Source organism: Panthera onca, chromosome D3 (genome assembly GCF_046562875.1).
Source record: "Panthera onca isolate mPanOnc1 chromosome D3, mPanOnc1 haplotype 2, whole genome shotgun sequence".
NCBI lineage: Eukaryota > Metazoa > Chordata > Mammalia > Carnivora > Felidae > Panthera > Panthera onca.
Window position 1 is genome coordinate 34827984 of NC_138350.1, and position 13996 is coordinate 34841979.

At 51.0% G+C, this 13996-nt stretch overlaps 1 protein-coding gene across 6 annotated transcripts in view; it reads right to left on the reverse strand.

Annotated features, from left to right (window-relative positions):
• Nucleotides 1-13996, reverse strand: part of MTCL1 (microtubule crosslinking factor 1) — a 135347-nt gene that overhangs the window by 45878 nt on the left and 75473 nt on the right. For all 6 annotated transcript variants that reach the window (XM_078435418.2, XM_078435417.2, XM_060613267.3 and 3 more), the window contains exons 5-6: nucleotides 7782-9119; nucleotides 6513-6644 (exon numbers count right to left, since the gene is read on the reverse strand). In XM_078435418.2, the coding sequence (XP_078291544.2) occupies nucleotides 6513-6644; nucleotides 7782-9119 (1470 nt within the window). The remainder of the gene's footprint in view (nucleotides 1-6512; nucleotides 6645-7781; nucleotides 9120-13996) is intronic.

Genomic DNA, 13996 nt, shown 5'->3' on the forward strand with positions numbered 1-13996 from the left:
GGCTCTCATTATGGTTATGTGAGGAAGACTTCATGCTGGTCGATAAGCTTCCCTCTGCCAGCAGGCAGATGTCTGTCCAGTTGAGCCCTACACAATGTGCAGCCCTTTGGAGGCCTGGTTCATTGCTTTCTCTGCCTGTGTTGGACCCAAGGCCCTGTGTCCTGTCCCCATGCAGCTATTAAAACCCAAGGCTCTGGCTTACCAATCAATTCTGGCAACTATCCCCCTAACAAGCTCACCCAAAAGCCAGAGACTGCTCTAATGTTCTCTTCCGAAATCAGTTCCACCCCTTGAAGATTTCCCCAAATTTCTTGGGAATTCAGCTACATATTTAAAACGGCATTTTATTCTTTATGCAGCACTTAAAAAATTTTCTTTTAATGTTTATTTAAAACTCTCTTGAGAGACAAAGAGAGAGAGGCAGAGCATGAGTGAGTGAGGAGCAGAGAGAGAGGGAGACACAGAATCTGAGCAGGCTCCAAGCTGTCAGCACAGAGCCTGACGTGGGGCTCAAACTCACAAACCGTGAGACCATGACCTGAGCCGAAGTTGGACGCTTAACTGACTGAGCCACCCAGGCGCCCCTACTTTATGCAGCACTTTATTCAACAAATATTTACTGAGCACCTACAGTGCTTGGCAGTGTACTGGGGATTTAGGAGTAAATAAAGCTGCCCCAAATCTCTGCCCTCATGGGGTATCCCTTCTGACGGTTTAGGGATTTTGCACAGGAGTGCTTTCAGGTGACCCAGGCTACTCTCCTCCCAGCTTTACTTTTCAGTTACTCATTAGTCTATACATTTAAAATGTAAAAATCCTTCATGTTTTGATACATCTAATACTAGCCCGAAGCTCAATATTATTAGATGTTGAAACAGGCATCCTAATCAACCCTTTTAAGAAAATCAAGTATCTGTTAATTTAGTTTCTATAGTATTAAACCAAACTAGTTAGTTTGGTTTTAATCTTAATAAGTCATGTACAGGGGCGCCTGGGTGGCTCAGTTGGTTAAGTGTCCGACTTGAGCTCAAGTCATGATCTCACCATTCCCGAGTTTGAGCCCTGCGTTGGTCTCTGTGCTGACCGCTCAGAGCCTGGAGCCTGTTTTGGATTCTGTGTCTCCCTCTCTGTCTCTGCCCCTCCCCACTCGTGCTCTGTCTCTCTCTCTCAAAAATAAATAAACATTCAAACGAATTTTAATAAATAATGTACATAAACTTTTTTTTGTTTATTTATTTATTTTTTAGAGAGAGAGAGAGAGAGAGAGAGAGTAGGGGAGGGGCAGAGAGAGAATCCCAAGCAAGTTCTACACTGTCAGCACAGAGTCCGATGTGGGGTTCGAACTCATGAACTGTGCACTTATGACCTGAGCCGAAATCAAGAGTCAGACGCTTAACCAACTGAGCCACCCAGTTGCCCCTACACTGTTTTTATTTCAAACAAATATATGAGCCTCATACTTCAGCATTGTTTGACTAAAAATGTGTCCCTCTGTTGGAGCCACATCTTTGAAGCGTCACAGAAAAGGACCCGTGATGTCCTACGACATTGTTTCTCTGGGGCATCTGATTTACCTACAGTGGCTCTGTGTCATCTGTGGAGTATGGTCAACAACGGAAACTCAGTCCTCTTCGTCTATTAGAAGTTTTATTTTTCTTTACTGTCCGTTTTTGTGCATGGAATCTTAAAACTCCTCCTGACAGCTAACTGTTCCTAGCTGGGATGCTGTCACTCCAAATTACAAAAAACAAAGTACAAACATGCTCTGGTCAAAGTTTCGGTCCAGAATTATTCTACCGTCACACGACTGCATCCAGCCACATACATTTGGAGGAAGTGTTCACATAACACCTAGACCTCTAGACAGACTCTCTTCCACCTCTACCACGAGGACTTCATTTTCTGGTGAGTTCCATTTTGTTCTGGCCAGTTTTGTTACTGCTTCTTCCAGAAGCCATAGATGAAGTCAGCACATGTGTGCATATACTTGGCATAAGACCCCATGTCATTTTATCCATTGTGGCTGGTATTTCACAGCTGGGGCATAAGGGGTCACAAATGCTTCATGTGTGTCGTTGACTAAGGGATCAAAGGAGGAGTTGGGGAAGAGAGCCCTTTGAGATTCCTGCTCTAGAAACTCAATCCTCTGGGCCATGGGCTTGGTTTCATTTATATCTGAAATGTGACCAGTGCCCATGCTCGGCCACTTCTCATTCAGAACTATTTTTAAGGCGCCCCACACATTCCGAGCTGCATATCCTATACGTTGTTCTCTCTTAACAAGTGGGACTCTCTCAGCAGGGTTGTCGGGAGCCACAGGGAGCAAAGTCAGGGGACAAATCTGGTGCACAGTGGGAGAACAGAGCTAACATGTACTGAGATGAATAGGTACGAGGAATATCTGTCCTTCTGAGCTGTGAATTTTGGTGTGCCTCATGAATGGGTTAGTGGGTATTAGTGGGTTCTGGCTTCAGCTTTCTCTGCCTGTGATCGTTTTAAGAGTGCTGGGTGTGGATGTTCCCGTCCCCTCCTAAGATTAGAGTGTGCACCATCTGCGAGGCAGGCCTTCTATTTGTTGTCACCTAGTGACAGACTCGTCATGTCCCAAAATGCAACAGTGTGAGAATATAGCTTTTCTTTTTCTCCTTCTTGGGGTTACTGCTGCTGCCGGTGGTAGTTCTGGTAGTAGGTGGTTCAACCCGGCCCAAATACCCACATCTGCCAAAATAAGAATGCATCTTCTCTTCTCTAACCCCAAATATGAAAATCTACAAGGCAAATAACATGGAAGTCATTTCACAAATGGAGCTTGAGGAATGGATCCATTTTTAAAAAAACTTCAGCTTAAACACAGAAAGTTTCTGCCCCCGACCCCCTGCCTTTTTTAAGCTATTGATAGCAGGTATCCGATCAGCTCCCCACCCCCAAAGAGCTAAAGGAAATTCATGCAAGTATAGTAGTAATCGGCTTGCACAGAAGGTAATTTCAAAGGCGACGTAAGAGGAAGTGAGACAACTCCTCGAGGCACGCCGGCCTCAGTCTCGGCCTCGTTCTAGACAGAAGTGTCTGGGTTCGCCTTTTCTGCACTTATGGGGGCATTGTGCACTGTCACACTGACGGCCTGCATGAGTCTTCACCGGGAGATGCTTCTGGGTGGGTCGGGCTGCCCTGCTCACGGACAGGAGCTCTGTGTACCGTTTCACGACAGCCTCACGGGAAAGAGGTTGCAGGCCACGGATCGGGGGATGTTTTCATTAGAAGGCTTTTAAGAGTTCTACGTCTAGCATTGTCCACTGTACAATTCTTTAGCCCAGTGTCATATTCGAAGACCAAACTAAGCAGTCTGTTGGGGTGACATCCACCCCAGGGACACAGCAGCTCTCTCAAGACCCCGACTCTACAGACAGTCTATGTTGGGTTCCTCTCATAAAAGGAAAAATGACAGAGCTATCAAAGTGGTCATAGAATAGGTTTTATCTTTTAAAAAAATACTTTAAAATATAGTGTGTTTGCACATATATAACTGAACCTTCCGTCTGAAATGCCTTAGGGAATAGTCAGAACAAAGGATGCTCAAGTCCCGATTAATACTATTCCCCCTTCTAGGAAATGATGCTGCCTGGGCCTTGCCTTTCACGATGAGCTTTTTCCCTTTGTCATCAAAATTTATAAAATGAAAGGAAACTGGACAGATGTGTAAAGGAGGAAACATACCATGCATGGCAAGAGAACTAGGTGTGCAGTCACTCACCCCAGCGATCTGGGTTTCAGAACATCCTCCACAGGAGATGGAGCTCTTCTGAGCAGCACCCCCCACCCCCCACGTCAGGGTGGGGAGAGGGCTGAACCAGGCCTGAGGAGTCCCTTCGGGACCCGCCCCGCCTCGAGCACCAAATACCCGGGGACTTCCTGGCAAGCCACCTCACTCTCAGACCTCGATTTTCTCACGCTCAGAATGAGGCCCTTAGCCTGAAGATCCGACATTCCCTCCCGAGCTCTATCGTGCAGGGATCCTAAGTCACCACGTGGCACCAGCTAACTCTGCGAATCTATCGCTCACGGAGGTTTATTTTCGCACAACACTCAGTTTGATTCAACACAGTATTTTCCTCTCCCCGAAGTTGCTGGTTTCCAAAGCTACACAATGCCGTGTGTGTGTATGGCAGGCAATGGGGAAGCTTCTCGACGCCCCGGCATTAAGCAACATTTCCTCAGAGTTTAACTAAGCAAGGCGGCATGTGACGTGCCTTGAATGTTAAACGAGGAGGAAGCTGCAGTTATCCTCAAACAGCGATCAGAGAGCGCGGGGCTGCCTTGTTTAGCCGGAGCTATGCTGGTACAGCATCAGGAAGCAGCCAGTAAAAAATCTGCGCTCTGGGGGGGCAGAGGACACTGGAACCACAGCTAGGGCAGCTGTGACACCGCTTCCCACCTGGCCATCTTCAGTGGCAGGGCATATTTCCCTCTTTATCCATAGCCACACTTTACATTTCCAGAGCGTCCAGCGCTTTTCGGGGTACTTTCTCAATAGCTCATCAGCTCTGAGAATCTACGAGTAATCACGTGAGTCAGGGGGAACAGTATTTCTCCTCCCATTTCACAGATGAGAAAACAAGAGGCTGAGACTTGCTTGAGAAAGAGCTAGTAACGGACAAAGCTGGGCTTGAGCCCAGGGATCCTGACGCCCGTGCCAGACTGGATTCCAGCACAGCGTGACCTCCCTGTTAGAAAGAGCTAGTGGTACAGTGTTAGCTGCGGACTAGGAAATGTGTCTTCCTGAGGGTTCGTTCCATCCTGGAGAGGAATCATTCAGTTCTTTTGAAATGTACACAATTGTGAGGTTGCTACTGCCCAAGCAAAGCAGCATTCTCAGATAAAGACCCTGTGTGGGGCACAGGCCGATCAAAGGGGCTTACCGCGAAAGTTGCAGAGTTATAAGACACAACAATCACTAAATCTGTATTTGGGGAAACCCCCAACTAGGTGGTGTTTGCTTTCACTTTTGGTATAAAACCTAGGGACATCTTACCTGCAAGTTTGGAATGAAACACACTAGAAATGATATGCTGCGATATATGCCCAACTCCAGGCCCAAGGACAGTGTCCAGAAAACGTTTTCTAAATTACAGATGCTCGTTCTTCCAGCCAGGAAGGCCCGGGGTACCTGTGATCGTCTGTGGAGGCTCCGCACAGCACACTGGGCTCCTGCTTGCTTTCTGGGAGTTTGGCCCTGACGTGTGCTCGGCCCTCAGCATGCGGGCTGCCTCCTTGTCACGGCTCTGTGTGACTCATCGTTACATTCTTCCCTTTGGGGCAAGGACCTGGATGCTACCTTCTCGGACAAGCTGGGCCTCTGCCAAATAATATAAGGATGGTGGGACTACACAGGATAGTTCCGAAAACTGTTTTTGTTTTCATGGAAGCCTTTCAAGGGCAGTTTAAATGTGTTACCGTACGCCCAAATCAATGAGGGTAGGGATGTGACATACTCTTACAGGACAGGGGAAAAGCCCAGACCAGAGATACGTGAGCTCAGCTCTGGGTAAGCCAGCAGCCCCGTGTGCCGACCTGTGATGTCAGGACCCGCAGCTACCCAAGGCGCTGGCTGCAAGCTGAGCTCAAGGGCACAGGTGCTGCTCTACCCCAAGTGCCTCTGTGAGCATCCCTTCGTAGTCAAATGCCTGACTCTTTTGCTGAGTGAGCTTCAGTGTGCTTCCAGGAGTGAGTCCCCTGTCTTTGTCACCTCTGCTGTTTGGGAGCCACCGGGATGTCTTAGAGCTGAGCAGTAACATCCCTGCTGGGGCTGGGAAATGAAGCCTCTTCAGCTAGACCTTTCCTAACGTGGAGCAGGATGCTCTATTCCTGCAATCACCCACCCTAGACCAGCAGTACCGGAGCCAGCGAGTCATTCCTCGGGGACACCTGTCTCTCTGTCCTGGGTGGAATTACTTGGCAGGAAGAGCTTTCACCAACAGGACGGCTGACAACTGTTTCGCGCGATGGAGCTTCTAGGGTGTCTGGGAGCTTTGTTGACAAGAGGTTACCAGGGCAACAGAGCCTGCTGAAGAGCCCCCAGGCCGGGAGCACACTCCCTGCTTCTGCTCACCGGCTGGAGCACTGTCACCAGAAACTACAGGACAGGCCACATGAGACACAGGGAAGGACAGTTTCCTCCACACCAGCAAACACAGTGCTTGGTTTTCATGCCTGCTTTTTCTAGTGTTTGACACAAAGCTATGGAACACTCACCAATCAGTCTCCTATGTTTTGCTAAAGCTCCCGGCGCCCGTGGGCAGGACGATGGCCGTCGGACCCGGGTGCTGGCAGTCCGCTGGCATTCACCCTGTGCAGACCCTTGTCTTCCATTTGCATGCAATGGTTTGAGTACCCGGGAGTCCTGCCTCGTTCCATCTCAGCCCACCACATCCCCTAAGGGCCTTGGACCCAGGGAGGAAACATCACACAGCCAGCCACACAGCAAAAGGAGGGGCGGGAGGGCAGGGGGTGCTGACCTCTAGACTGAAGTAGCTCTGGCCTGCCTGCTGGCAGCTCCCAGCGTCCCCATCAGCCCGGCGGTGCAGCTGTTCCGGCTCTTCCCCGCGTTCCTGACCCGGCTGCCACTCCGGCTGACCTCTCAGTTTGGACTGTTAGGTGCATGGGAGGGATTTGGTTTGCTTTGGTTTGGTTTTGAATTTTAAATAAACAACAAAGGGGAAGGGCGTGGTGGTGGGGGGGGGTAGGGACTGGGGCTCGAGAAAACGAAAGTGGGCAAGGCAGACAACTGAAACCACCACCAGACGAGGAAAAGCATGAACAGACACAGCGCCGTACAAGAGTGACGAGGACAGAGCCAAAATGGGGATGCGCAAGACGATGGGTGAGAGATCTGGAAAGCAAAAAGAGAAACAGAGGGGGGAAGAAGGCAGAACACTGGTTATGAGGCGCATGCAATGGGGATGCGTGAATCAGACTGAACTGCAAGCACACACCCACGAAGGATACGGAAACAAGGCTCCTCCTTCCTCGCTTGTGGTCGAGCAGCAAAAGCCATAATCCAGGAGGCAGCTGGGTCATGCACCCAAGGGCGATGCATAGGAAAGCAGTCCTTGGAAGGCCACTCCACTCCGCCATACCCTCGGCTCACGGAGGGCAGCGACTTTCTCCATCAGAGCCATCCTTCTCCCGGGGGCCGACTCCTCTCCCCACTCTGGCTCATCTTCCAGCAGGAGCCGCTGGGCCTGGCTGCCTAGGGCTTTGCAGAACTGTACTGTGTCCCTCCAGCAATCAACCCAAGCAGGGATGCAAACGCTCCTGAGCGAGTCTGCTAAGTATCCTGACTGTGAAATGAGTTTGTACTTTGTTTTTAAACTCCTCTGCTTCTTCATCGGGACAGCCGGTCGTTTGAGACACCAAAAAAAAAGGAGAAAGGACGGACTGCGTCGATCCCTATCGCTTCCATTGGGGTGAGCCTTGTGTCATGAGGGAGGGCCTCTAAGCCAAGAGCAGCGGCGCAGTTTAAAAAAGAAAAAAAAAAAGAGCGGAAAAAGGAAAAAGAAACAAGGAAATCAAAGAAAACTCAAAAAAAAAAAAAAAAAAAAAAAAAAAAAGAAAAGAAACCCAGCCAATAGAAAGGATTTGGTTGACACTTGAGGCTTTAGTACAATGCAGGTTTGAAATCATAACCAAGCAGCCGTGAGCAGAATGAGTTCAAGTGCAGCAATGCCAGCGAGAAGGAGGAAGAGCAAAACGGAGCAGGGAGGCAGAGCCAGGAGCCCCCTTACCTGCAGGTCCGGGACCAGCTCCTTGCCCAGGTTCCCGACGGGGGAGTCCCGGGATACAGAGGTCACAGTGGAGAGAAAGCTGGAAGACTCCGTGAGGTGGGGCAGCGGGGACAGGCCCTCCAGGCGCTCCCTCAGGCCGTCCCCGATCCGGTTCACCTGCTCCAGGAAGGCCTGCAGCTCCTTCCTGAAAGCCTTCATCCTCGAGTTGATGGTCCCCAGCAGCGGGGGCTCCTTCTTGCCCCCCTCGCCCGTCTCCCCTGCCCCCTGGACGCCAGACCCCGGCGAGGCCTCGCCACCGCCCTGCGGCCCCACGTCGTCCCCGAAGCCGGCGGTGTCTGTGATGAGGCGCTCCACGGTCCGCTCGAGGCGCTCGGCCTCGTGCTTTATGCTCGCCAGGCACTCGGTGTCCTCCCTGGCCCTCAGGAGCTCGGCTGGACACGGATCGCTCGCCTCCGACGGCTTCCCGCTGCCAAAGCCCGACGTCTTCTCGCACATGTCCTCTGAGTCGCTCTCGCCGCCGATAGGGCCTTCCCGTTTGGGCTGGGGCTGGCGGCCTTCCTCCCCGTCGCTCTCCTTCTTGCCCTGGTCGCTGTCCGCGTCACTGTCCCGGGGGCTTGGGGCACGCAGGCCCAGGTGGGCGGCCAGGTCGTAGCGCTGCACGTTGGACAGGAGCACCCGGTTCTCATACTGCAGTTTCAGCACCTTCCCGCTCAGCTCGTTGATCTGCAGCCGGGCTGACTTCAGCTCCTCCTGCAGAGGTGCCCCGCTGCCCACGCCCTTGCCCGTGCCGTCCGCCAGCCACCCGGGCTCCGGCCGGGGCTCAAACTTGACCTTGCTCAGCTCATGGGTCAGCTGCCGGTTGTGGTCTTCGATCTCGGATATGGACCTCCGGAGCAGCTCCGCTTCCTCCTGCACAAACTGCAGGTGCCGGCGGAGCTCCGTCGAGGACTCCAGGGAGTCGCCGAAGGGTGAGGTAGGAATGCTTGGGGCGTGGTCCCGGCCCGCACCCTCTCGCTCATACTGGACCCGCAGGTCCTCCATTTCTGCTTTGAGGCCTCGGTTCTCCACCTCCAGCTCCACGATCTTGCGGCCTAAGATGTTGGCTTCTTCCTCAACCAACTTGAGTCGCAGCTTCAGCTCGGCCTCCCTGGTGCTGGGCGGCCCGCCCGCTTCCCCCGTGGGGAGAGGGCTGTCCACGTCACCGTAGACGGCCTTGTACTTCTGGAGCTCCTGTTCCAGCTCGTCCTTCTCCCTCCCCAGCTTGGCCATCTTTTTACGCATCAGGGAGCCTTCCTCTTTGGCAAACTGAAGCTGGCACTTCAAATCGGCACTGTCATCCTGCCAGGAGAGAACAGCCCGAGAGAAGGGTTATTTGAAAATACCAAATGTTCGTGTTTTCGATGATTTCCCTTGCACCTCGCCCCCGACGCGCACACAAACACAAAACAACCATCTTTCTGTCAGTGCGTCGAGTTACAGGTAGAAGGAGCCGACAAAGCCGAGGTGAGCCCAGGCCTTCACGTAGGGGACACCGCAAAGGCCTTCGGTCTGTTGCTTTCTCACAGAAACCAAAGAAACCAAACGATTCGTTTGGGGGGAAACATGCACATGGAATCCATCACACAGGTGATGAGTGAAGAGGGCAGAAAACGGAATGAAACCCAGGGTCTGTTAGCAGCACAAAGGTTCGTCCTTATTTTGTGGGTCTAATTCGACTAATCGCGAGCACCGGTGAGAGAGGCCAGAACCCCTCACTAAGCCCGGTGTAGCAGACAGGCTTCGGTAGCTACTTCCACGTGTCGCCACTCACTTCCTCCACAGTGTGGACCTCCCTCATCTATGGTGGCCAGCAATCCACAGATATTACCAGGACAGAGAGGTCCTAGTCAGAGCCCCACTTTCTATGGATTTGCTGAGACCCTGAGACGTGGCAATTCAGCTCTACTCCTGCCCTCGTCTCCCCACCCCCAGCATATCACAAGGATGACAGAAGGATGACAACACAGGATGATAGGCAGGAGGCGGTTTGGGAAGTCGAGGTGTGGAGCAAGTACCACGTGGTTAGGATGAATTGTGGTTGCAGACCTAACACCTGGGTTACTCACAACCTTTCACCAGGCAAGGGCAACGTCAGAACTTTTGTTCTGTTCCGCTCCCTTCACTTGCTGTAGCACAGCAGGAAATTAAACTCAGAAACCCAAGGGTGGAGTTAAGTGTTCCAAAACTAGAGAAGTGGTTCTCACTGGTAGAAGATTCTGGAGGGTCCCTGAAGCAGACTCTCTGCTGCTCAAAGCCCTCACTGTGTGGTTGAGGTCCAGAAGGCACGTTTTGAACCATTTGGAAAGTTGATTGTGCCTTCTCAATGCAGATCTCAATGCCTCGGAACTACATGAGCTCTGATACAGGCCTGCACAAATGTTTTACTAGGCACGTCCAGCGAATGGGAAAAATGACCAATTTCATGAATCATTCCCGTTTGGCTACCAGAAGTTTCAAAAGACTGCCGTGGGGGCAAAGACTTCAGCAAAGGCTTCCCCATCACGCTGAGAGTCTCAACAACATGCTCCATGGTAGCCATACTCCATCCGCCCCAGGGGAGGGAGAGTCATCAAACCAATCTCTAGAACACGTCAACCCTCTTGGGGAGAACGAACTTTTAGATCATTGTTTTGTGCTCAAATCGTATAGTGGAGTTAGATGCAGCTTTCACACTCCTTCTCTGCCATGTTCTTGCCACACGCTCACCCTTGGGCAGTAAGATACAGAAATAGCCACATTGGTGCCTCCTGTCTTCCTTTTACCCTGCCTAGATCCCTCCTCCTGCACCCCAAGATCATGGAAGGAAAAAAAAAAAAAACCCTGATGAGACAGGGAAGACTCAGGAAAAATCTAAGGCCAATCTGTGAGCCAGTGCCATATGGAGAGCAGGCCCTGGTGCTACCTGGGTGCCTTTGGAGGGACAGGCTCTCACTGCCACCCTTTGAGCAAAGGGTAAATCAGTCCTGCCAGAAGTGGGTTCCGCTTCTGCCCCTTCTGTCCATGACACCATGGGCTGATCACAGAGCCCTGGTGAAATCTGTCTCCTTATGCCTAAAGCAAGATCCTCACTCAATGACAAGGTCACTGTGAAGGTCAAACGGGATAACGTACTGCACAAATTGTACATGGTAAATCTCCACAGTAGCACCCTGAAATTACCTCTCCTCTTTGTCTGAAGAGTAATTAATATTGGAAAAAGGGGTCAGTAACTCTGGCTTTTGTCTTCTTTGTGCATTAGGAGAATAATACAAATGTCACTGACAGGAGAGTACGGTATTTGTGCTCTAAGAACCCAATACACTAAGGATTTGGTTTGGTTTTGGTCAAGCAGACATAAAAAGGGTTTTTGTGACCAACTGGTAATAAAGCTGTCTGCCCACTCATACTGAGCAAAATGGATTATCATCACTGCTGGGGTAACAAGAGATCTATTTTAAAGGGCCTACATAGAACACATAGGCTGTAAAAGACATTGTTTTTAATTCTAATACTAAGGATAAAAGCATGCTTATTTGTGGATTCATTCATTCTTTCAGTGAATATTGAGAATCTACCCTGCACCAGAAACGGGCATGTTACTTTTAAATGACCCCAGCTTCTTAAAACTTTTGAAAGCAGATCAAAAGCACCCTTTCCATTATTTGATAAACATAGATTTGCAAGAAATCTATGCATCCAAATACACAGAGAGGTCTCTGCTGTTCACATGAAGGAATGGAGCTTTAATACGCAAACGCACATACCAGTGGAGACAGATGGTCAACGCTTTGTAAATGGTTTAGTTTGGGAGTGAAAGCCTAGGATAGGAAGGTATCGCAGTGCCCTCAGCCCCAGCATTAACTTGGTAGCCGGTGTGTGTCCTTTGTCCTTAAATGATCCCGTCTCCACCTTGAACCAGAGAAATTCACCTTTTGTGCCTGAAAGCGGCAGCTGATATCATGGAAGAGAGTGTCACCAGCCTCAGGGAACCCCACCATCTGCCCACCTTGAGCCTGGGCAGACCCAAGCAGGGGCAAGACCCCCTGCTGTGACCCATGCCCTGACGCCACTTCCGTGGAAACCTGCAGCTGGTGAGGCCTCGGTGCGGTGGAGGCCAGGCCTGAAACGTGGGGATAAGGGGCAAGGTGACCTGCACAGCTCAGGAAGTTTTTGTCTCAGACCAAAATCTGAAAGTCTCACGTGATCTTCCCTGAGGGTCTTCCCCCAAAAGTTGAACTGAGAAACTGAGGAAAGGGGTAGGATCTCTGAGAGGCGCACGCAACCCGGGTCTTCCCCAAGGGTTCGGAAATGCTCAACTCTAAATGCTTAGTGTAGAAAGTCCCAAAGAGCCTTCTCATCACCTCGATTTCTGGAAACCTTAAACCTCACACCTCCTTTCCCCTGCCCACCATGACCCACAAATCTGACTGAAACCAAAACCATTCCCCTCCTTCTTCTTGAACCTAGACCCCAGTCAGTTAAAGAAGAAGATTCTATGACATACCCTAAGGAGGGTCTGATTGGTAGATTACCTGATTGATAAAGTATCAAAAAAAAAATCTTCTTGTTCCTTAAAGACAGAAACTACACACACACACACACACACACACACACACACACAGACACACACACCCCAGGAATTCTAACACGATTAAAGCATGCTGCCATTTCTACCCAACGCCCATGCACTACCAGGCCTGCGACCGATGCCAAAGCAGTTTTCCAAAGAAAGACAATCTCTGAAGCCAAGGGAGTGTGTGTATTTAGCAAAAGGGTCAGACTTGCTCCCTCGGGTCCAGGCGGCTGGAGCTAGGCGCTGCGCCTGCCGGTTCCCATTGAGCGGGGGAGGGGGAAGCAGGGAGCCGGGCTTCACCTCTTCTGGGGGCACGGAGCCACTCCTTCTCATAAGATGGGGAATCACAGCCTCAGCTAGAGCAGCAGGAGGCTGGGTCCCCCCATCTTATCTTGTAACCATATACTTTCTAAGACTCTGCCAGCATTCTGGGGGAGGGGTCTAGGCTGAATCCTAAGCTGAAGGATATCAAGCTCTGGTTTCAAGAGATCATCAGATAGCTCCAGGAACGCAGTATGAGAGCAGAAGGTCCAGTCACGCTTTCCACACGACACAGGTCCTGTGGCAGGCAGAGAAGGCAAGCACGGGACGGAGGGGAAGACACACACGGGACCACCACCACCACCAGCAGCAGCAGCAGCTGGAAAGGCCTTGTCAAGCAACAAAAATATATCGCTCTGGGTATATATTCTTTGGCTTGCAAGTCTGACGTCTAGCCAGCACCCCAAGCGCTGACTACTCACGTTCCTACCTTGTGCCGGGGTGCCGGTTTCCTTTGAGTTTTGGCTGCAGACCTGCAGTTTCCAAGGCGCTCGGTTCCACCGCTCTGCTGGACAGAAACTCCTCTCTCAATGGTACCGCGGGCGGAGGGGGAACGTAACGCATTCCCGGTGCCCGGAATATTTCTGAGACACTCCTGAGAGGCAGTGACGGCCGTTCACAGCCTGGGTTACCCACAGGTGAAGGCAGTGCTATGTTCCGTAGCAGGGAAGCTGTTACCCTTTGAAGGGAGATCTTCCCTGCTCAAGAGCCAGGGAGCTGAAGCACACTCAAGGCCCGGGACACTCCAAGCCCCCAGCACAGGGACTGCAGATTTTACTTTCCCTGTTACTAGTGGATGCCAAAGTGAGGTCAGGGGAGGAGAGAGGGCAGGAGAGAAAGGTTAATCTTCGGCATTCCTGCTGTTCACACGGCCCAGTCCTCTGTGAAGGACATTCTGGGCATCAGTGAGTTTGGATAATGGCAAAACCAAAGCGGATCAAGAGTGGAGTTCACGGGGCAGGTCAACGGAGCTCTCAGTTACCCGGACTTCTTGAGTCTCTCTAATTACTACTTGCTCCGATCACTCGGGGAGCTGATGCCCCACGAATGCCTTTGTTCTCTCCAACACCTCATACTAGAGGCATTTCTTTTTTTCAAAAAAAGAAGGGAGGAATCCAGTAAAGCCTGTGTTGGGAAGCGCTCAGAAAATTCTGCAGAACACAAACCGTGTACAAAGAAAGGGCTACGTTTTTACCGTCTTCTGGCGAGAACATCTCACTTTCAGTAAGGACAGTTTAAGATACTGTTCAGCTTACCCGTTAAACAACAACAACAAACAAAAAAGCCAATGTTCAAAACAATG